Raw genomic sequence first — 24831 nt, 5'->3', positions numbered from 1 at the left:
GGAGGGTTTAGTATTTTTTTTGTATTTAGTCCAGGGGAGGGTCATGTAATTTGTAATCGATTTATATGTCAATATTTGTCAGCATTTTGGAATAGCCGAATTCAAACGTACATGTGTAACTGGTGGACAACCCTGCTCTCTCTCGTTCTCCTCGCTGCTCGGCTGGGCTCTTAGCTTTCCATTGGCTTTTCGATCAGACCCTCTCTGTGATTGGTGTATCAGAACGTGGGCATGTAGAGTATCTGGTGAATCAAATGGTGCGTGTAGTGATGACGTAGGGAGCTAGCGCACAATATGAACAACGGTAGAAATGCTGCATTCAAAACACCTGGGAACTCAGAAATCTCAGACTTCGGTGCATTCAAGACAACTCGGGAAAGCGAGCACCGACTGGGTAAAATAGTTTTGAAAGGTCATCCAACTCCGAATTCAAAGTCGGAAACTCAGGCATCTTGCTAGAGCTCTGACTTTCCGAGCTGAAGATCCCTGACATTATTTGTCCTCTGTGTGTTGAGTTCCCAGTTGTCTTGAAAGCGCCAAAAAACTCTGGTTTATCACAACAAGCATGGCGTTGCACAATTATGGAAGGACCACAGCTCGTGAAACATGTATCGTCACTATAATTTACAGGTTTCTTTGCGGTCTCTGTCCACTGAAGAGAGTCTAGGAAAGTTCAGTAGAATTTGAGATGAATGGAGATGGTTCCTCAATGTGGAAAAACGTGAAGGGATCAAATCAGGTGTTGGAGGAGTTGCTACTGAGTTTTTCAAGCGATATGTTTATCCTAGGCTGCCTGTCATTACATCTGATTTTGTTTTTTATTAGAAGCATTAATCTTACATTCTATAGTCAACTTACACACAACACTGACAAACTACCCCACCAGCTATGTGTGACGTTATAAATGTATATAGATCTGTCCTTAATGAGAGTGTTTTGTTGTTGACCAAAATGTTGCCTACTACTAGGTTCTGTTAATCAATTGTTAGGCTATTTGTTAATAAAACATGCATTGCTCTTCTGTTAAGGGTTTTGCGTTTTGAAAAAGACTGCCTCTTTATCGGACTTGTTTTTTTTTTAAATTTCAACTACCGCTACCAAATATTTTAGAGTATACTTGACTTTGTGGCTGTGTTATCTAGTGGAAACCGGCTAGTGCTTCCGGTATATGAGGGAGAGTTTAATGAAAAATGTCGCTGGCTAATTCCCTTCCGTACCAACAGGTGGCAGTAACTGAACGAGTCAACTCTTCAAAAGACAGGCAACTCGTTTCTAAACGGCGTGTGAGATAGATTTCCTTCCACACAGGAACAATGGCAGCCTCCAATACCAATGTGATACGGGTGCGATTGTATTTTGATTACCCGCCGCCCTCGGTATCCGACTGTCGCATGTGCTGGGTGCTCGTCGATCTGAACAAATGCCGGGTGGTAGCAGACATAGCCAGCGTAATCAGGGAAAAGTTCGACTTCAGTCGCAGGAGCATTTTGAGTCTGTTCATTGAAGACTGCTACCTGCCGCACACAGAGAGCATCTACGTAGTCCGAGACAACGACAGCATCAGGTGCGTCACACACACACACCCGCCTAGCCAGACATGTTTTTATCCAGTCTGATCCACGCTCAGCTCTAGACCTGCGCTAGCGCCTTGGACAAGAGCTAATGGCGCTGTAACTTTAATTAGGATTTCAGTCAGTGATCTAACCCACGTGGTTGGTTCATTCTATTTATTTGGGTTGGTTATACAGCCTACACGGGCTAGCAACAAAACAATAGAGGGATTCCACTCCAAGCCTGGTCTTAGCCTAGGCCAATATGTTTTCACACACACCACCCCTAGTTCTTTGAGAATATCTACCGTTCCAACCCTCCGTGTTGTTTTGATTGACAGAGTGAAGGTGGACACCCTAACCCGTTCGAATGGAAGTCAGTCGAACACATCTGTTGTGAACGCCAAGAAGAAGAAGAGGAGGAGAGATGCCGAGGAGGAGGAGCCCACACAGAACAGAGTGAGTGAAGAGTGGAAGAAAAAGAAGAAGAAGAAGAAGAACGAGGAGAGTCAGGAGGCCGATAACAACCAGGCTGCGGTTGAAGAGAGGAGGAAAGAAGACAAGAAGAAACAGAAGAAGAAAGATAAGGTGGCGACCAAAACCACTGCCTCGTCCACAGGACCCCCTCCCACCTCGTCTACAGGACCCCCTCCCACCTCGTCCACAGGACCCTCTCCCACCGTAGTCAAAGCGGACAAAAACACCAAGAAGGCTCCGGCGGCCACAGCAGTATCTGTTAACGGTAAAGCCACAGCAAAGACTCCGACTAGGGAAGCGGACGACTCTTCTGATCCCAGTGAAAGCAGTAGTGAGGAGGAGGCCCCCAGTAAAACCCTCATGCAGAAACTACCCCCCAAATCCCACTCTGCTAGCTCTACACCCCCTGTCACATCTAAAGCCCCCCCTGTAGTTAAACCCCCAGCCCTCATTAAGAAACCACGCCCACCTCCCTCGTCATCCGATTCGGACTCCTCAGACTCATCGGGTGACGATGCATCTAGCAAAGCCACCACAGGCAAACCTCCCGTTAAAAACCAAACTCCTCTATCCAAACCTGCTGCCACTCCTCCTACCACTATAACCACAGGCTCAGGAGCTGGTCCTAGGGACAAAACCAGCCCCTCCAAGCCCAGACCCAGCCTCCCTTCCTCAGGTCCCAGGACCTCTGTATCCCCTGGCCAGAGAGCTAATGCTCCAGGGCCAGGCTCTACCCCAGCAGGGCAGAAGGCCCACAGGAGGCCTGAGAGCCCAGGCTCTAGTAGTAGTAGTAGTAGTGAGGAGGAGATCCAGCTGGTTATCAAACAACCGGGGATGAGGGTGGGGATGGGGATAGTCCCTGCTATGGCAGCAGAACCCACCTGGAGAGGCCGAGGCAGGGGAAGCCCTAGGGATGTGGAGAGAGGTGGGGGTAGAGGGGAGTGGGACAGGGGTCCTCGTGGTGGGGGTAGAGGTGGGGAGTGGGACAGGGGTCCTCGTGGGGGTCGAGGTGGGGAGTGGGACAGGGGTCCTCATGGTGGGGGTAGAGGTGGGGAGTGGGACAGGGGTCCTCGTGGGGGTAGAGGTGGGGAGTGGGACAGGGGTCCTCGTGGTGGGGGGAGAGGGGAAGATAGCGGGGCAGGGGGAGGAGATAATGCAGGGTTTTATTTCAACTATGAAGGTGGACAGCGACAGCAGACTCATCAGCAGCCCCCGCCGTACCAGAACGACTCCCTGATTAACAGCTCTGTGGTGTTCCAGGTAAGTCAACTGACTGCTACACGGTATCCCAGGGTTGGTCAAGTCATTTAGATTGCTTTTTTTATCTCAATGAAAAGCACACAACTGGAATTGGAATTTCAGTTTACTTCCTGAATTGAAATGGATTTGACACCAACCCTGTGGCATTCTGTAACCTACTTCTGTTGCTGCTGCAACAAAGATGTGTGAGGTATGACATTTATAGGTGTGTGTGTGTGTGTGTTGTAGAACCAATCAGAGAGTGTTCCCAAGAGGGACTACAGTGAGATGCCTCTCCTAGCTGCTCCCCCTCAGGACGGACAGAAGATCGCCTTCAAGGTAACCCACCGCTTATAGACCTTCCAGGTAACCCACCGCTTATAGACCTTCCAGGTAACCCACCGCTTATAGACCTTCCAGGTAACCCACCGCTTATAGACCTCCCAGGTAACCCACCTCTTATAGACCTCCCAGGTAACCCACCTCTTATAGACCTCCCAGGTAACCCACCGCTTATAGACCTTCCAGGTAACCCACCGCTTATAGACCTTCCAGGTAACCCACCGCTTATAGACCTTCCAGGTAACCCACCGCTTATAGACCTTCCAGGTAACCCACCGCTTATAGACCTTCCAGGTAACCCACCGCTTATAGACCTTCCAGGTAACCCACCGCTTATAGACTGACCTTCCAGGTAACCCACCGCTTATAGACTGACCTTCCAGGTAACCCACCGCTTATAGACTGACCTTCCAGGTAACCCACCGCTTATAGACCTTCCAGGTAGCCCACCGCTTATAGACCTTCCAGGTAGCCCACCGCTTATAGACCTTCCAGGTAACCCACCGCTTATAGACCTTCCAGGTAACCCACCGCTTATAGACCTTCCAGGTAACCCACCGCTTATAGACCTTCCAGGTAACCCACCGCTTATAGACCTTCCAGGTAACCCACCGCTTATAGACCTTCCAGGTAACCCACCGCGTATAGACTGACCTTCCAGGTAACCCACCGCTTATAGACCTTCCAGGTAACCCACCGCTTATAGACCTCCCAGGTAACCCACCGCTTATAGACTGACCTTCCAGGTAACCCACCGCTTATAGACTGACCTTCCAGGTAACCCACCGCTTATAGACTGACCTTCCAGGTAACCCACCGCTTATAGACCTTCCAGGTAACCCACCGCTTATAGACCTTCCAGGTAACCCACCGCTTATAGACTGACCTTCCAGGTAACCCACCGCTTATAGACCTTCCAGGTAACCCACCGCTTATAGACCTTCCAGGTAACCCACCGCTTATAGACCTTCCAGGTAACCCACCGCTTATAGACCTTCCAGGTAACCCACCGCTTATAGACCTTCCAGGTAACCCACCGCTTATAGACCTTCCAGGTAACCCACCGCTTATAGACTGACCTTCCAGGTAACCCACCGCTTATAGACTGACCTTCCAGGTAACCCACCGCTTATAGACTGACCTTCCAGGTAACCCACCGCTTATAGACTGAACTTCCAGGTAACCCACCGCTTATAGACTGACCTTCCAGGTAACCCACCGCTTATAGACTGACCTTCCAGGTAACCCACCGCTTATAGACCTTCCAGGTAACCCACCGCTTATAGACCTTCCAGGTAACCCACCGCTTATAGACCTTCCAGGTAACCCACCGCTTATAGACCTTCCAGGTAACCCACCGCTTATAGACCTTCCAGGTAACCCACCGCTTATAGACTGACCTTCCAGGTAACCCACCGCTTATAGACTGACCTTCCAGGTAACCCACCGCTTATAGACTGACCTTCCAGGTAACCCACCGCTTATAGACTGACCTTCCAGGTAACCCACCGCTTATAGACCTTCCAGGTAACCCACCGCTTATAGACCTTCCAGGTAGCCCACCGCTTATAGACCTTCCAGGTAACCCACCGCTTATAGACCTTCCAGGTAACCCACCGCTTATAGACCTTCCAGGTAACCCACCGCTTATAGACCTTCCAGGTAACCCACCGCTTATAGACCTTCCAGGTAACCCACCGCGTATAGACTGACCTTCCAGGTAACCCACCGCTTATAGACCTTCCAGGTAACCCACCGCTTATAGACCTCCCAGGTAACCCACCGCTTATAGACTGACCTTCCAGGTAACCCACCGCTTATAGACTGACCTTCCAGGTAACCCACCGCTTATAGACTGACCTTCCAGGTAACCCACCGCTTATAGACTGACCTTCCAGGTAACCCACCGCTTATAGACTGACCTTCCAGGTAACCCACCGCTTATAGACTGACCTTCCAGGTAACCCACCGCTTATAGACTGACCTTCCAGGTAACCCACCGCTTATAGACTGACCTTCCAGGTAACCCACCGCTTATAGACTGACCTTCCAGGTAACCCACCGCTTATAGACTGACCTTCCAGGTAACCCACCGCTTATAGACCTTCCAGGTAACCCACCGCTTATAGACCTTCCAGGTAACCCACCGCTTATAGACCTTCCAGGTAACCCACCGCTTATAGACCTTCCAGGTAACCCACCGCTTATAGACTGACCTTCCAGGTAACCCACCGCTTATAGACTGAACTTCCAGGTAACCCACCGCTTATAGACTGACCTTCCAGGTAACCCACCGCTTATAGACTGACCTTCCAGGTAACCCACCGCTTATAGACTGACCTTCCAGGTAACCCACCGCTTATAGACTGACCTTCCAGGTAACCCACCGCTTATAGACTGACCTTCCAGGTAACCCACCGCTTATAGACCTTCCAGGTAACCCACCGCTTATAGACCTTCCAGGTAACCCACCGCTTATAGACCTTCCAGGTAACCCACCGCTTATAGACCTTCCAGGTAACCCACCGCTTATAGACCTTCCAGGTAACCCACCGCTTATAGACCTTCCAGGTAACCCACCGCTTATAGACCTTCCAGGTAACCCACCGCGTATAGACTGACCTTCCAGGTAACCCACCGCGTATAGACTGACCTTCCAGGTAACCCACCGCGTATAGACTGACCTTCCAGGTAACCCACCGCTTATAGACCTTCCAGGTAACCCACCGCTTAGACCTTCCAGGTAACCCACCGCTTATAGACCTTCCAGGTAACCCACCGCTTATAGACCTTCCAGGTAACCCACCGCTTATAGACCTTCCAGGTAACCCACCTCTTATAGACCTTCCAGGTAACCCACCGCTTATAGACCTGCTGGTGGAACAGTTCCGTACTCACAGCTCAGTCTGATACATTGGGTTCAAATAGAAGCAATGCGTTTACCTTCACTCATTTCATGTGTCTTTATTTAGCCAGGCTGGTCCACTCAGTAACACGTGCCACTGTTTCCCAGTGGTTCAAATGGAAGGACCTTTGTGTACTAGTAGAAAGAAGACCATAGTTGGTGTATAGAATCACTCCATTCAGACACTGGAGTGTTTCCTGCTCAGGTCATGTGGTCAGGAAACTCCTAGCTGTATGAATTCAGTAGAGTCTCAATGGACGAGGAGGGAGAGAGTTAAAGATGCTGCTGGTGTACAGTGGCAAGAGAAAGTATGTGAACCCTTTGGAATGACCTGTATTTCTGCATTCATTCATCATCACATTTTATCTGATCTTCAACAATAGACAGTCTGCTTAAACTAATAACACACAATTATAGGTTTTCATGTCTTATTGAACCCACTGTGTAAACATTCACAGTGCAGGGTGGGAAAAGTATGTGAACCCTTGGATGTAATAACTGGTTGACCCTCCTTTGGCAGCAATAACCTCAACCAAGCGTTTTCTGTCGTTGCGGATCAGACCTACACAATGGTCAGGAGGAATTTTGGACCATTCCTCTTTACGAAACTGCTTCAGTTCAGCAATGTTCTTGGGATGTCTGGTGTGAACTGCTCTCTTGAGGTCATGCCACAGCATCTCAATCAGGTTGAGGTCAGGACTCTGACTGGGTCGCTCCAGAAGGCGTATTTTCTTCTGTTGAAGCCATTCTGTTGTCGATTTACTTCTGTGTTTTGGGTCGTTGTTCTGTTTCATCACCCAACTTCTGTTGAGCTTCAATTGGCGGACAGAGAGCCTAACATTCTCCTGCAAAATGTCTTGATAAATTGGGAATGCATTTTTCTGTCGATGATAGCAAGCTGTCCAGGCCCTGAGGCAGCAAAGCAGTTCCAAACCATGATGCTCCCTCCACCATACTTTACAGTTGGGATGAGGTTTTGATGTTGGTGTGCTGGGCCTTTTTTCTTCACACATAGTGTTGTCTGTTCCTTCCTTCCAAACAACTCAACTTTAGTTTCATCTGTCCACAGAATATTTTGCCAGTAGCACTGTGGAACATCCAGGTGCACTTTTGCAAACATTAGACGTGCAGCAATGTTTTTTTGGGCTGCAGTGGCTTCTTCCGTGGTGTCCTCCCATGAACACCATTCTTGTTGAGTGTTTTATGTATTGTAGACTCGTCAACAGAGATGTTATCATGTTCCAGAGATTTATGTAAGTCTTTAGCTGACACTCTAGGATTCTTCATAACCTCATTGAGCATTCTGCGCTGTGCTCTTGCAGTCAACTTCGCAGGACAGCCACTCCTAGGGAGAGTAGCAACAGTGCTGAACTTTCTCCATTTATAGACAATTTGTCTTACCGTGGACTGATGAACATCAAGGCTTTTAGAGATACTTTTGTAACCCTTTCCAGCTTTATGCAGGTCAACAATTCTTAATCTGGGGTCTTCTGAGATCTATTTTGTTCGAGGCATGGTTCACATCAGGCAATGCTTCTTGTGAATAGCAAACTCAAATTGTGTGTGTTTTTTAAAGGGCGCGGCAGCTCTAACCAACATCTCCAATCTCGTCTCATTGATTGGACTCCAGGTTAACTGACTCCTGACTCCTATTAGCTTTTGGAGAGGTCATTAGCCTAGGGGTTCACATACTTTTCCCAACCTACATTGTGAATGTTTAAATGATGTATTCAATATAGACAAGAAAAGTACAATAATTTGTGTTTTATTAGTTTAAGCGCACTGTGTTTTGTCTGTTGTGACTTAGATGAAGATCAGATCAAATTTTATGACCAAGTTATGCAGAAATCCAGGTCATTCCAAAAGGTTCATACTTTTCTTGCTACTGAAAGTCCCTCCATTTTCCATGTGAATAAAACCTCTAATTAAAATAGAACAGTGAGACTGTAGAGTTGTGTGTTGCTAAGGTGCTACACGACCTCCATGTAACTCATTATCACTCTGTCGTGTGTGTGTGTGTGTGTGTGTGTGTGTGTGTGTGTGTGTGTGTGTGTGTGTGTGTGTGTGTGTTCACAGCTGCTGGAGCTGACAGAGAACTACACGCCAGAGGTGTCTGAGTATAAAGTAAGTAAAAATAGTTGAAAGACTCACTGTTTTCTCTCCCCTCGGTGTCTGGTATAACTTGAGGAGAAAGAGCTGTCTGAACACGGTTAGGAACTGTTTCCTTTCCTCAGTGTCTGGTATAACTTGAGGAGAAAGAGCTGTCTGAACACGGTTAGGAACTGTTTCCTCTCCTCAGTGTCTGGTATAACTTGAGGAGAAAGAGCTGTCTGAACACGGTTAGGAACTGTTTCCTCTCCTCGGTGTCTGGTATAACTTGAGGAGAAAGAGCTGTCTGAACACGGTTAGGAACTGTTTCCTCTCCTCAGTGTCTGGTATAACTTGAGGAGAAAGAGCTGTCTGAACACGGTTAGGAACTGTTTCCTCAGTGTCTGGTATAACTAGAGGAGAAAGAGCTGTCTGAACACGGTTAGGAACTGTTTCCTCAGTGTCTGGTATAACTTGAGGAGAAAGAGCTGTCTGAACACGGTTAGGAACTGTTTCCTCAGTGTCTGGTATAACTAGAGGAGAAAGAGCTGTCTGGACACGGTTAGGAACTGTTTCCTCTCCTCAGTGTCTGGTATAACTTGAGGAGAAAGAGCTGTCTGAACACAGGAACTGTTTCCTCTCCTCAGTGTCTGGTATAACTTGAGGAGAAAGAGCTGTCTGAACACAGGAACTGTTTCCTCTCCTCAGTGTCTGGTATAACTTGAGGAGAAAGAGCTGTCTGAACACGGTTAGGAACTGTTTCCTCTCCTCAGTGTCTGGTATAACTTGAGGAGAAAGAGCTGTCTGAACACGGTTAGGAACTGTTTCCTCAGTGTCTGGTATAACTTGAGGAGAAAGAGCTGTCTGAACACGGTTAGGAACTGTTTCCTCTCCTCTGTGTCTGGTATAACTAGAGGAGAAAGAGCTGTCTGAACACGGTTAGGAACTGTTTCCTCTCCTCGGTGTCTGGTATAACTAGAGGAGAAAGAGCTGTCTGAACACGGTTAGGAACTGTTTCCTCAGTGTCTGGTATAACTTGAGGAGAAAGAGGTGTCTGGACACGGTTAGGAACTGTTTCCTCTCCTCGGTGTCTGGTATAACTTGAGGAGAAAGAGCTGTCTGAACACGGTTAGGAACTGTTTCCTCAGTGTCTGGTATAACTAGAGGAGAAAGAGCTGTCTTAACACGGTTAGGAACTGTTTCCTCAGTGTCTGGTATAACTTGAGGAGAAAGAGCTGTCTGAACACGGTTAGGAACTGTTTCCTCTCCTCGGTGTCTGGTATAACTTGAGGAGAAAGAGCTGTCTGAACACGGTTAGGAACTGTTTCCTCTCCTCGGTGTCTGGTATAACTTGAGGAGAAAGAGCTGTCTGAACACGGTTAGGAACTGTTTCCTCAGTGTCTGGTATAACTTGAGGAGAAAGTTCCTAACCGTGTTCAGACAGCTCTTTCTCCTCTCCTCGGTGTCTGGTATAACTTGAGGAGAAAGAGCTGTCTGAACACGGTTAGGAACTGTTTCCTCTCCTCGGTGTCTGGTATAACTTGAGGAGAAAGAGCTGTCTGAACACGGTTAGGAACTGTTTCCTCTCCTCAGTGTCTGGTATAACTTGAGGAGAAAGAGCTGTCTGAACACGGTTAGGAACTGTTTCCTCTCCTCGGTGTCTGGTATAACTTGAGGAGAAAGAGCTGTCTGAACACGGTTAGGAACTGTTTCCTCTCCTCAGTGTCTGGTATAACTTGAGGAGAAAGAGCTGTCTGAACACGGTTAGGAACTGTTTCCTCTCCTCGGTGTCTGGTATAACTTGAGGAGAAAGAGCTGTCTGAACACGGTTAGGAACTGTTTCCTCTCCTCGGTGTCTGGTATAACTTGAGGAGAAAGAGCTGTCTGAACACGGTTAGGAACTGTTTCCTCTCCTCAGTGTCTGGTATAACTTGAGGAGAAAGAGCTGTCTGAACACGGTTAGGAACTGTTTCCTTTCCTCAGTGTCTGGTATAACTTGAGGAGAAAGAGCTGTCTGAACACGGTTAGGAACTGTTTCCTCTCCTCAGTGTCTGGTATAACTTGAGGAGAAAGAGCTGTCTGAACACGGTTAGGAACTGTTTCCTCAGTGTCTGGTATAACTAGAGGAGAAAGAGCTGTCTGAACACGGTTAGGAACTGTTTCCTCAGTGTCTGGTATAACTTGAGGAGAAAGAGCTGTCTGAACACGGTTAGGAACTGTTTCCTCAGTGTCTGGTATAACTAGAGGAGAAAGAGCTGTCTGGACACGGTTAGGAACTGTTTCCTCTCCTCAGTGTCTGGTATAACTTGAGGAGAAAGAGCTGTCTGAACACAGGAACTGTTTCCTCTCCTCAGTGTCTGGTATAACTTGAGGAGAAAGAGCTGTCTGAACACAGGAACTGTTTCCTCTCCTCAGTGTCTGGTATAACTTGAGGAGAAAGAGCTGTCTGAACACGGTTAGGAACTGTTTCCTCTCCTCAGTGTCTGGTATAACTTGAGGAGAAAGAGCTGTCTGAACACGGTTAGGAACTGTTTCCTCTCCTCGGTGTCTGGTATAACTAGAGGAGAAAGAGCTGTCTGAACACAGGAACTGTTTCCTCTCCTCGGTGTCTGGTATAACTAGAGGAGAAAGAGCTGTCTGAACACGGTTAGGAACTGTTTCCTCTAACAGTATGTGGACAGCACTTTTTTTTCTCAAGTTATGCTCTGAACTCGGACTAAATACATGTGGTAAGAAATGTTTATATGCTGCGTATTAAAAAAATTATAAGCTGTTTCATTTGGGTAATGTTCTTTCTCACTGTGTGTGTCTCCCTGTTTTATCAGGAGGGGAAAATCATTCATTTTGACCACAGCACCAAACAGATTGAGCTAGAACTGCTCTCTGCTTATCAAGGTAAGGCCAAACAGATGGCTGCTCTCTGCTTATCAAGGTAGGATGAAGATCCATCACTTAACAGTTGAAATGAATGGGGGGGAATGAAGGAAATAACTGTTGAATGGCGATTCTCCACCCTTCTCCCAAAGTGTGCACTGGCACAACTTCCTGTCATTGGATTGGTGTGATGATTGGCTGGAGTGAGCTTCCATTGTTAAATCCACGATGAGAAGTGTTCCAGTGGGGCCTCCCGGGTGGCGCAGTGGTCTAGGGCACTGCATCGCAGTGCTAACTGCGCCACCAGAGTCTCTGGGTTCGCGCCCAGGCTCTGTCTGTCGCAGCCGGCCGCGACCGGGAGGTCCGTGGGGCGACGCACAATTGGCATAGCGTCGTCCGGGGTAGGGAGGGTTTGGCCGGTAGGGATATCCTTGTCTCATCGCGCTCCAGCGACTCCTGTGGCGGGCCGGGCGCAGTGCGCGCCAGCCAAGGGGGCCAGGTACACGGTGTTTCCTCCGACACATTGGTGCGGCTGGCTTCCGGGTTGGAGGCGCGCTGTGTTAAGAAGCAGTACGGCTGGTTGGGTTGTGCTTCGGAGGACGCATGGCTTTCGACCTTCGTCTCTCCCGAGCCCGTACGGGAGTTGTAGCGATGAGACAAGGTAGTAATTACTAGCGATTGGATACCACGAAAATTGGGGAGAAAATGGGATAAAAAAAAAAAAAAAGAGAAGTGTTCCAGTGCACTCTGGGAGAACGGTGGAGAATCGGGACTCGGGCGATGTTTCCCTCAGCCATCTGAAGGCACATGGCACTACCTGTCATTGCTGGACCTTACCAAGATAGACCACCCTAACATGTGTGTCTGCCCCTCAGCCCCGGTGGAGCCGGGGAAGTTTGACCTGGTGTATCAGAACGCTGACGGGTCAGAGAGTGTGGAGTACGCCGTGTCCCGGGGCTCCAGGGTAAGACATAAATACTGTTACTGTACAGCGTTATTTGAGACCCTGTCTACATGCAGTAATCCTGCAATACAATTGAACTGCAGCACATTCGTCATCATTTCGACTTCATTTCTACAATAGTGTATTATCAGATTGTATGTCAGGGTCAGGGTCTGGTGTAACACTCTGTATGTCAGGGTCAGGGTCTGGTGTAACACTCTGTATGTCAGGGTCAGGGTCTGGCGTAACACTCTGGGGGGGGGGGGTAGCTTAACCTTTGAATGTTGTTCTGGTTCCATTGACCACCCTCTCTTCACTAAGCAGGCCTCTTCTCACTCTGTACTGTCTGTGTGACACTGTTTGGATGAGCTAACCCCCCTCTCTATTGTCCCTGACTGCATTTTAACCCCGTCACCCACATGTTGAGGGGGAAGCTGTTAACCCCCCTCTCTATTGTCCCTGACTGCATTTTAACCCCATCACCCACATGTTGAGGGGGAAGCTGTTCATTGTCCAATGAATGTCCCTTGTAATCGTTTAGTTGAAAGAGAAAACCGTTGGGATACTTTAAACCCGGCATAATGGGGGTTAAATATTTTCCAATAAAACCGCTGTATGTGCAGAATTCGGAATGTTGTGGTTTTCCGGTTACCACGGGGATGTGTTTGTGTTGTCACTCCCATAGAATTGAATAGAATCCTTTTTCAGTGTCTCTCTCTCTCTGCAGGTGACTGAACGTTGGGACTCGCTGCTGGAACCCAGGCTAGTTGTTGGGAATTTGAGCTGAGGAACAAGATGGACGTTCTTGGTCGACTTGGCCCAGGCATTTCTAAAACACTGCCCCCCCCCCCCCCCCTTGAGTTCCCCAGTATTGGCCAAATTATAATAATTTGGCACACAACCCTAATTTAGACTGGGTTAAAAGATTGACCAGCCCAAATCTGGCATTTTCCAGATCTGCCCCATGGCCAGTCTGTTTAGTCTGTTTCTGGTTGGGAGGATGGACTGGGGCTTGTTCTGACACCCCCATAGACGGTTTACCCTGGACCCAGATGAAGCTGGAGATGTTCCATTGACTATGATTTTGTTTAGTTCAGGAGTAAAGCCTTAATCTGGGTCTGGGAAACCAGCCTTACTGTCAACATGTGGTTGACTCTACAGTCTCTCTGATGAAGAGCTGTATACGGGTAGATATTTTACCTTACCAAACCCCTTATCCCAGCCTTACCCCTTTTATATTACCCTGCTCCTCCCTACACTGGGGGTTTCAGCCTTAGGGCAGGCTTTTGTTCCAGCCCAACACAACAACAAAAATCTGGTCAATTCCACTTCAAATCAACTAATTCAGGATAACATTTTTATGAAGATTTGTTAAATTCAATAGTTTTGAGTTTCAGTTTATTTCCTCAGTAAAGCAAGAGTTAAAATGAAATTGACCAGAACCTTGGATTCAGCGACTCAAAGTCTGGATTAAAGCTATTGATTAGTTTTAGTTGTGGGTGTGATGAGCACCATTTTAATGACCCACTCAAACCTTCTAATGTTGTATTGTGGAAGAGGGGGTACAGGGTAGGTTGGGTAACTACCGTCAAATATGTTATTTCATCTTTGGACTTGACTTGACACATTGATATAACTGTGAATGTCCCATCTTTACTGTTTTTTTTTTTTTTTTGTAAGATAATAAAGTTTGATATCCTATGATTGGATATGTGGGGTTTCTTAAACAATGCTATAGTTTCAGTAGTTATTAAGAAGAGCATCCACACCAGAGGTCAGGACAATTTAATGGAATGTAAGTAGCTATTCAGGGTAACCATGGAGCTGGGGCTTGTACAAGGAAAATACATACTTTGGCGATTGGGAAAACGTTTGTCATATTTAGTTCTGTTTTTACTTTTAAATATCACCATTTATTTCACATTGATTTACAGTAATGATTAACTTCCAATTGTCTATTCAATAGTCCTATGGTTGGAAAACAATCAACGAGCTAGATGGTGTCACAATAACATCAAATTGTATCTTTCTCAATATCATAAATTAAAAACACCTGACACTGTAAAAACACGCTCATGGGCAGATGTTTACGTAAGTCAATTTTTTTCCCCTTTACGATCGTGAATCGTAGCAATTTATCGTCTCTACCCACCGCGCGGCCGTCAGTGGTCCTTCCCATTCCGTAACGGGATGCTGCTGATGTCACAGCACCAACCGAGCCAGTCAGCAACGGCACCAGCGGAGAACAGCAACCGGAATGATGGCGACTACAGAACGAATTCAAACAAAGTCCGTTCAATAACGACATTATCTGACAAACCGAACTCTAAGATGGAAGGAAACGTCTTCCCCGATCAAGAACAGCTTCTCGGGTTCCTGAAAAAGCTCAAGGAGGTATTCGACGTGTGTGATGAGGATGCTGATGGTTACATTCGGGTCGAACATTTTGTGGATTTGGGACTCCAGTTCGGGCAGGGTGACAGAGATGAGGTAAGTCTCCATCTGTCGGTTGACGACATCCACGGTTGCTTATGATGAATGAGAATTTAGAGGAGATTTGATCGAATAAAGCTCCTGTCTGTGCAAATGTTTTGAAATATGATAACATTATTAGGCCGTATGCGTGTACGTTAGTTTATTACAAATGTATTAATCGCCAACGTTGATATGACACTGAGACAAACAGGTTGCCAGCCAGAACCGAATGTGATCTCGAGGTGACCGTTGGATTTATTTTCTGATGGATTATACGATTTGGTGTAATATCAAACCTGTCTGATAGGATCATTGAGTTGACATGGTCTAAATAGAACGATACATTCTCATTGACGTCAACACATCTGTACGCGCGCCAACCACAGGTAGGCATGTCCTTCCAGGATATTCAGACATCGATAGGTCTATCATAATGGGTATGGTGAGTCAGACCTAATGGGGGGATATATATATATATATATTACGATTGTACCGGAGATCGTGGGGTTACATTTGCCAGGTTGACATTAGGCTTTATCAATGCACTCATTCATTTCACATGAATCATTATCACTTCTCTATAATGAATTAGAAATAAAACAATTATTATAGATTTGGAAAACTATTGGTGTCTGCTGTTTCGCTTGTCACTGTACAGTTTTTCCAATACACCTTTATAAAATTGTGAAGCTTACATTCAACCAACCGACATCAATACAAAAACATTGAAATGCCATATTTTAGTATCATGTGGAAGCTTATTTAACCCTGTTACAATATCCTTATAACAGACAGGCAGGGTAGGTAGGCAGACAGACATGCATACAGACAGGCAGGGCAGGAAGACAAGCAGGCAGACTGACAGGCATACAGACAGACAGGCAGGGCAGGAAGAGGGGCAGGGAAGGTAGGCAGACACAGGTAGGGCAGGAAGACAGGCAGGGAAGGTAGGCAGACAGACAGGAAGACAGGCAGGGAAGGTAGGCAGACAGACAGGCAGGGCAGGAAGACAGGCAGGCAGACTGACCGGCATATAGACAGGCAGGGCAGGAACACAGGCAGGGAAGGTAGACAGACAGGCAGGGCAGGAAGACAGGCAGGCAGACTGACTGGCATAAGACAGGCAGGGCAGGAACACAGGCAGACTGACAGCCAGACTGACAGGCATACAGACAGGCAGGAAGACAGGCAGGCAGGGCAGGAAGACAGGAAGTTGAGGTGCAGCCTAGTAAACGACCTGTCTCTGTCTCAGCAGGATATCACTAAATTACAGTTCCCTGCTTTTCTGATAAATGCTCTGTGTATCTTTCCTTCCTGAGACAAGATATCTATTTATCTACACTGAGTGTACAAAACATTAAGAACACCTGCTCTTTCCATTACATAGACTGACCAGGCGAATCCAGGTGAAATCTATGATCCCTTATTGATGACACTTGTTAAATCCACTTCAAATCAGAAAAAAGGGTTCTACAGCTGTCCCCAAAAGATAACCCTTTTTGTTCCAGGTAGAAAGGGTTCTACCTGCAACCAAAAAGAGTTCTTCAAAGGGTTCTCCTATGGGTACAGTTGAAGAACCCTTTAAGGTTCTAGATTGTTCTTTTTATCCTGAGAGTGTAGATGAAGGGGAGGAGACAGGTTAAATGTAGATGTTTAAGCCTTGAGGCAATTGGGCATGGATTGTGTATGTGTACCATTCAGAAAGTGAATGGCAAGACAAAATATTTAAGTGCCTTTGAACGGGGTGTGGTAGTAGGTGCCAGGCGCACCGATTTGTGTCAAGAACTGCAACGCTGCTGGGTTTTTCACGCTCAACAGTTTCTGTGTGTATCAAGAATGGTCCTCCACCCAAAGGACATCCAGACAACTGGACACCGCTGTGCTTCGAGAACAGCCTGAATCCTTCGGGGCATGGATTCTACAAGGTGTCGGTAATGTTTGTTTCTCAATTGGTATCAAGGGACCTAACGTGTGCCAGGAAAACATTACCCACACCTTTACACCACCACCACCAGCCTGTACCGTTGACACCAGGCACCATTACACCACCACCACCAGCCTGTACTGTTGACACCAGGCACCATTACACCACTGCCACCAGCCTGTACCGTTGACACCAGGCACCTTTACACCACCACCACCAGCCTGTACCGTTGACACCAGGCACCATTACACCACTGCCACCAGCCTGTACTGTTGACACCAGGCACCATTACACCACCGCCACCAGCCTGTACTGTTGACACCAGGCACCATTACACCACCGCCACCAGCCTGTACTGTTGACACCATTACACCACCGCCACCAGCCTGTACTGTTGACACCAGGCACCATTACACCACCACCACCAGCCTGTACTGTTGACACCAGGCACCATTACACCACCACCACCAGCCTGTACTGTTGACACCAGGCACCATTACACCACCACCACCAGCCTGTACTGTTGACACCAGGCACCATTACACCACCGCCACCAGCCTGTACTGTTGACACCAGGCACCATTACACCACCGCCACCAGCCTGTACTGTTGACACCAGGCACCATTACACCACCGCCACCAGCCTGTACCAGGCAGGATGGAAAGGGAAAGGGGGATACCTAGTCAGTTGCACAACTGAATACATTCAACTGAAATGTCCATGAACTCATGCTGCTTACGCCAAATCCTGAACCGGGATTCGTTGGACCAGGCGATGTTTTCCCACTCCTCAAATGTTTTGGTGATCGCGTGCCCGCTGGAGCCGCTTCTTCCTGTTTGTAGCTGATGGGAGTGGAACCCGGTGTGGTCGTCTGCTGCAACAGCCCATCTGTGACAGAGATCGACGAGATGTGCATTCTGAGATGCTGTTCTGCACACCACTGTTATACTGCTCTGTTATTTGTCTGTTTGTGGCCCTCCTGTCAGCTTGCACCATTCTTGCCATTCTCCTTCGTCTTCTCTCATCAACGAGCTGTTTTCTCCAGCAGGTCTGCTGCTGACTGGATGTTCTGTGTTGGTAGTTCCATTCTGGATAAACCCGAGACACTGTTGTGTGTGAGAAGCCCAGGAGGGCAGATGTTTCTGAGATACTGAGTCGGTTAGGTCACTGGTTTCGCCCATTCTAACTTTCAATAGAACAGTAACTGAATGTCTTGATGCCTGTCTGCTTTATACAGCACGGCCACGGGACTCACTGTCTGTAGGAGCAATCCATTTTCATGAACGGGATGGTGTACCTAATAAACTGTCTGGTGTATGTAAATCTGTCTCTCCCTCGCTCTCTGTGTCTGTCTGCCTGTAACTATCTATATGTCTGTCTGTCTGTGTCTGTCTGTCTACTGAAACTCACATACAGTAAATCTCAGATGTAATCCAATCTCCAGGTTATGATGGCTCCAGCTGTGAGGCTAATAGGTGTGTGTAGTCTTGATGCTAACGAGGAACATTTAACACAGGGTAAACACATCCAATGTTTTTCACATTTCCGTCCCAGATGCCAAGATGAGTAGGCCTAACATTTCTCTGTGTAGAGGGCCTGTGTGTGATGTCTACTTTCCAGATTCCACTAGTATGGAGTGTAGTCGGCTGTACACAGGATTTGTCAAATAGATGTTGTATTCCCAATATACCCTACAGAGGCAGCTCAGTGCATCAACACAGTAATATACCCTACAGAGGCAGCTCAGTGCATCAACACAGTAATATACCCTACAGAGGCAGCTCAGTGCATCAACACAGTAATATACCCTACAGAGGCAGCTCAGTGCATCAACACAGTAATATACCCTACAGAGGCAGCTCAGTGCATCAACACAGTAATATACCCTACAGAGGCAGCTCAGTAATATACCCTACAGAGGCAGCTCAGTGTATCAACACAGTAATATACCCTACAGAGGCAGCTCAGTGCATCAACACAGTAATATACCCTAGAGGCAGCTCAGTGTATCAACACAGTAATATACCCTACAGAGGCAGCTCAGTGTGTCAACACAGTAATATACCCTACAGAGGCAGCTCAGTGTGTCAACACAGTAATATACCCTACAGAGCCAGCTCAGTGTCTCAACACAGTAATATACCCTACAGAGCCAGCTCAGTGTATCAACACAGTAATATACCCTACAGAGGCAGCTCAGTGTATCAACACAGTAATATACCCTACAGAGGCAGCTCAGTGTGTCAACACAGTAATATACCCTACAGAGGCAGCTCAGTGTGTCAACACAACTCAACACAGTAATATACCCATAGTAATTAGTGTCCTTCATGCCAATGAAGTGAAATTCCTTCTGGGAAATTACATTCTTTATAGCTTTCAAATGGGAGATTTGAATGGTTGTATGTGATGGCCATCTTGGTATTTCTGTTAGTACTTGGGTCTTGAATAATGGTTGTTAATAGCATCCTGTTTACCAGTGAACAGGTTGTGTTAGTGATTGTTATTTGTGGTTAGCGGTTGTTATTTGTGGTTAGCGGTTGTTATTTGTGGTTAGCGGTTGTTATTTGTGGTTAGTGGTTGTTATTTGTGGTTAGCGGTTGTTATTTGTGGTTAGCGGTTGTTATTTGTGGTTAGTGGTTGTTATTTGTGGTTAGTGGTTGTTATTTGTGGTTAGCGGTTGTTATTTGTGGTTAGCGGTTGTTATTTGTGGTTAGCGGTTGTTATTTGTGGTTAGTGATTGTTATTTGTGGTTAGTGGTTGTTATTTGTGGTTAGTGGTTGTTATTTGTGGTTAGTGGTTGTTATTTGTGGTTAGTGGTTGTTATTTGTGGTTAGCGGTTGTTATTTGTGGTTAGCGGTTGTTATTTGTGGTTAGCGGTTGTTATTTGTGGTTAGCGGTTGTTATTTGTGGTTAGCGGTTGTTATTTGTGGTTAGCGGTTGTTATTTGTGGTTAGCGGTTGTTATTTGTGGTTAGCGGTTGTTATTTGTGGTTAGCGGTTGTTATTTGTGGTTAGCGGTTGTTATTTGTGGTTAGCGGTTGTTATTTGTGGTTAGCGGTTGTTATTTGTGGTTAGCGGTTGTTATTTGTGGTTAGCGGTTGTTATTTGTGGTTAGCGGTTGTTATTTGTGGTTAGTGGTTGTTATTTGTTACGTACGCCTCTTGGAAGAGGGAACGCAACACCCTGCTATAACTCAACGTGGAGTGAAAGAGGTATGGGACTGTAGGTGCGAGTAAGGATGACAAAAGGCAGAGAATTTACCTTTTACTGGGAATTTATTGCTTCCTTCACACGGTAAGTGTGGATAAACGGCTGAACAGAACCAAAGAAAGTAAATGTCAAAGCCCCCTCTCCTACCTACCCACTACTTACCTGCCTACCCACCCACTACTTACCTAACTAGCACCACCTGGTGCGCTAACCAAAATACAGGGGCCTCTTGCCTAAGCACTCCCTAGGCACCTTCCCCTTCCCCCCTGGGCACAAACTGAATACAAACGCCAATAATAAAAATAAATGCATCCTATTGACACACACAGGACATACAAATAATCTCTCAGCAACACAGGACATACAAATAATCTCTCAGCAACACAGGACATACAAATAATCTCTCTCAGCAACACAGGACATACTAATAATCTCTCAGCAACAACCAACACAGGACATACTAATAATCTCTCTCAGCAACACAGGACATACTAATAATCTCTCAGCAACAACCAACACAGAACATACAAATAATCTCAGCAACACAGGACATACTAATAATCTCTCTCAGCAACAACCAACACAGGACATACTAATAATCTCTCTCAGCAACACAGGACATACTAATAATCTCTCTCAGCAACACAGGACATACTAATAATCTCTCTCAGCAACAACCAACACAGGACATACAAATAATCTCTCTCAGCAACAACCAACACCAGACATACTAATAATCTCTGAGCAACAACCAACACAGAACATACTAATAATCTGAGCAACAACCAACACAGGACATACTAATAATCTCTCAGCAACACAGGACATACTAATAATCTCAGCAACAACCAACACAGGACATACAAATAATCTCTCTCAGCAACAACCAACACAGGACATACAAATAATCTCTCTCAGCAACAACCAACACAGGACATACAAATAATCTCTCTCAGCAACAACCAACACAGGACATACTAATAATCTCTCTCTCAGCAACAACCAACACAGGACATACTAATAATCTCTCTCTCAGCAACAACCAACACAGGACATACTAATAATCTCTCTCATAACAAAGGAACACTGGCTTTTCTAGCTGGAGAAGGAGTCTGTAATGGGATACAGCTGTATCCTCTGACGAGAGGGCGGGGTCAGCTTTAATTAGCAATGTCGTCGACCAATCAGCTGCTTGGGGGAATCCAGGAAGCAATTTCCTAAAATACAAACCCATACACACAAACGCACAACACAGAAACTGGGGAACGTAACATGGTTGTTAGTGGTTGTTATTTGTGGTTGTGTTACCATTTGGGACTCAGACACACCCAGTCCCTGATAGTGTTTGTACCAAGCTAATGTAGTTTCATTCTATCTGTTTGCTTTTCATTGATACAATTGTAATTTGTTACAAACATATCACAGCTGCCTAAATTGCTGATTGTTGCTTTAGTGGACCTTCTGTTAATGGACGGTTGAGCTTTGGTAAAATGTTGAAACTAAGTGAGTGTAATTCTTCACAGCCTCTAAGGCCCGAGACTCTCTGGTTGATTTAGATTGTTTATTGATGATGTTGATGTAGGTGTAGATGTTTTCATGAATAAAACACAGCACCAGCTATCTAGAGCATGACTAAGAAAACAACAGGACAATAACGTGACAACAACCCTTGTTAATCTCCTCTCTCTCTCTCTCTCTGCTCTCTCTCTCTCTGCTCTCTCTCTCTCTGCTCTCTCTCTCTCTCGCTCTCTCGCTCTCTCTCTCTGCTCTCTCAATTAAATTTAATTAAATTCAAAGGGCTGTATTGGCATGGGAAACATATTTTCACATAGACAATAAACAATAAACAAAAGTGAAATTAACATAGGAAATAAACAATCAAAAAGTAACAGTAAATATTACTCACAAAAGTTTTTAAAGAGTATACACATTCCAAATGTTAGATTATTGGTTATGAACAGTTGTAAAATGTGTAAATAGTTTGAAAGGTAAAATAAATAAACAGATAAATATGGGTTGTATTTACAATGGTGTTTGTTCTTCACTGGTTGACCTTTTCTTGTGGCAACAGGTCACACATCCTGCTGCTGTGATGCACACTGTGGTATTTCACCCAATAGAAATGGGAGTTTATCCAAATTTGATTTGTTTTAATATTCTTTGTGTAATCTGAGGGAAATATGTGTCTCTAATATGGTCATACATTTGGCAGGAGGTTAGGAAGTGCAGCTCAGTTTCCACCTCATTGTGTGGGCAGTGTACATAGCCTGTATTCTCTTGAGAGCCAAGTCTGCCTACGGCGGCCTTTCTCAATAGCAATGCTCACTGAGTCTGTACATAGTCAAAGCTTTCCTTAAGTTTGGGTCAGTCACAGTGGTCAGGTATTCTGCCACTGTGTACTCTCTGTTTAGGGCCAAATAGCATTCTAGTTTGCTCAGTTTTTTTGTTAATTCTTTCCAATGTGTCAACTAATTATCTTTTTGTTTTCTCATGATTTGGTTGGGTCTAGTTGTGTTGCTGTCCTGGGTAGAGGTTGACTGATTAGGATTTTTCAATGCCGATACCGATTATTGGAGGACCAAAAAAAGCCGATACCGATTAATCGGACAATGTTTATTTATATATATATATTTGTAATAATGACAATTACAACAATACTGAATGAACACTTTTATTTTAACTTAATATAATACATCAATAAAATCAATTTAGACTCAAATGAATAATGAAACATGTTCAATTTGGTTTAAATAATGCAAAAACAAAGTGTTGGAGAAGAAAGTAAAAGTGCAATATGTGCCATGTAGAAAAGCTAACGTTTAAGTTCCTTGCTCAGAACATAAGAACATATAAAAGCTGGTGGAGCCTTTCAACATGAGTCTTCAATATTCCCAGCTAAGAGGTTTTAGGTTGTAGTTATTATAGGAATTATCTGACTATTTCTCTCTATACCATTTTTTATTTCATATACCTTTGACTATTGGATGTTCTTATAGGTACTTTAGTATTGCCAGCCTAATCTCGGGGGTTGATAGGCTTGAAGTCATAAACAGCGGAATGCTTGAAGTATTGCGAAGAGCTGCTGGCAAACGCAGGAAAGTGCTGTTTGAATGGATGCTTATGAGCCTGCTGCTGCCTACCATCGCTCAGTCAGACTGCTCTATCAAATCATAGACTTAATTATAACATAATAAACACACAGAAATACTAGCCTTAGATCATTAATATGGTAAAATCCGGAAACTATCATTTCGAAAACAAAACGTTTATTCTTTCAGTGAAATACGGAACCGTTCCGTATTTTATCAAACGGGTGACATCCATAAGTCTAAATATTGCTGTTACATTGCACAACCTTCAATGTTATGTCATAATTATGTCAAATTCTGGCAAATTAGTTACGGTCTTTGTTAGGAAGAAATGGTCTTCACACAGTTCGCAGTGTGTAGTTAAAAGAAATTCATGTAAGCAGGCAATATTAACTAAATATGCAGGTTTAAAAATATGTACTTGTTTATTGGTTTTAAGAAAGGCGTTGATGTTTATGGTTAGGTACATTGGTGCAACGACAGTGCTTTTTTCGCGAATGCGTTTGTTAAATCACCTGTTTGGCGAAGTAGGCTGTGATTCGATGATAAATTAACAGGCACCGCATCGATTATATGCAACGCAGGACAAGCTAGATAAACTAGTAATATCATCAACCATGTGTAGTTAACTAGTGATTATGTTAATTGATTGTTTTTATAAGATAAGTTTAATGCTAGCTAGCAACTTACCTTGGCTCCTTGCTGCACTCGCGTAACAGGTGGTCAGCCTGCCACGCAGTTTCCTCGTGGAGTGCAATGTAATCGGCCATAATTGGGGTCCAAATATGCCGATTACCGATTGTTATGAAAACTTTGAAATCGGACCTAATTAATCGGCCATTCCAATTAATCGGTCGACCTCTAGTCCTGGGGCTCTGTGGGGTCTGTTTGTGAACAGAGCCCAGAAACCAGCTTGCTTAGGGGACTCTCATCTCTCTGTAGGTGATGGCTGTTATGGAAGGTTTGGGAATCGTTTCCTTTTAGGTGGTTGTAGAATTTAACAGCTATTTTCTTGATTTTGACAGTTAGCGGTTCGGCCTAATTTTATGTTTAACGTTGTACACAGAGGATATTTTTGCAGAATTCTGCATTTTCTCTCTATATCTGCTCTGCCTCTCCTCTCTACACCTTTCTCTCTCTCTCTGCTCTATATCTGCTCTTCCTCTCTGTCTCTCTCTCTCTGTCTCTCTCTCTCTCTCTCTCTCCCCCTCCCGCTCTGCTCTGATGTTTTCCCAGTCTCTCTCTCTATGTCCCATTAGTAGGGTTTTAACTGGGGCCCCTCTGTTTGCCTGGCCAGATGACCTTATTTCTAACGGTTCACTCATCATCAGGAACACGACTAGTCCCAAATGCCACCTCATTCCGTACATAGGATATGGTCCACAGTAGTGCACTATATGGGGAATAGGTTGACATTTGGGACACAGCCAGTGTGTTTGTAATTGCCCACTCTGCTCTCTCCTGTTGAGCCTGGGCTAGGAGAGCTAGGGAACTAACAATGATTTCTCAGGTCGTTAAGGAGTAAGACTCAGACACACCAATGCTAACGCTAAAGACACGCTAATGCTAAAGGCACGTTAAAACTTAAGCACGCTAACGCTTAAGCACGCTAACGCTAAAGGCACGTAAACGCTAAAGGCACGCTGACGCTAAAGGTACGCTAACGCTAAAGGCACGCTAACGCTAAAGGCATGTTAACACTAAAGGCACGT

At 45.6% G+C, this 24831-nt stretch overlaps 2 protein-coding genes across 2 annotated transcripts in view; both read left to right on the top strand.

Annotated features, from left to right (window-relative positions):
* The first annotated feature begins 1150 nt into the window (after positions 1 to 1150).
* Positions 1151 to 13268, top strand: coil (coilin p80). The gene is made up of 8 exons (XM_055898494.1): positions 1151 to 1564; positions 1892 to 3129; positions 3175 to 3287; positions 3516 to 3605; positions 8590 to 8637; positions 11427 to 11496; positions 12351 to 12439; positions 13146 to 13268. Exons 1-8 carry the CDS (start codon positions 1314 to 1316, stop codon positions 13203 to 13205), a joined length of 1959 nt encoding a protein of 652 aa, XP_055754469.1. The 5' UTR covers positions 1151 to 1313; the 3' UTR covers positions 13206 to 13268.
* Positions 13269 to 14586: 1318 nt separating this feature from the next.
* LOC129833716 (rab11 family-interacting protein 4A-like) overlaps positions 14587 to 24831 on the top strand; it is an 84391-nt gene continuing 74146 nt past the window's right edge. The window contains exon 1 of the mRNA XM_055898492.1: positions 14587 to 14908. Within this exon, the coding sequence (XP_055754467.1) occupies positions 14609 to 14908 (300 nt within the window). The 5' untranslated portion in view covers positions 14587 to 14608. The remainder of the gene's footprint in view (positions 14909 to 24831) is intronic.

Source organism: Salvelinus fontinalis, chromosome 34 (assembly GCF_029448725.1).
Source record: "Salvelinus fontinalis isolate EN_2023a chromosome 34, ASM2944872v1, whole genome shotgun sequence".
Taxonomy (NCBI): Eukaryota; Metazoa; Chordata; class Actinopteri; order Salmoniformes; family Salmonidae; genus Salvelinus; species Salvelinus fontinalis.
The sequence above is the reverse complement of the archived record's forward strand: the minus strand, read 5'-3'. Positions and strand labels throughout refer to the sequence as shown.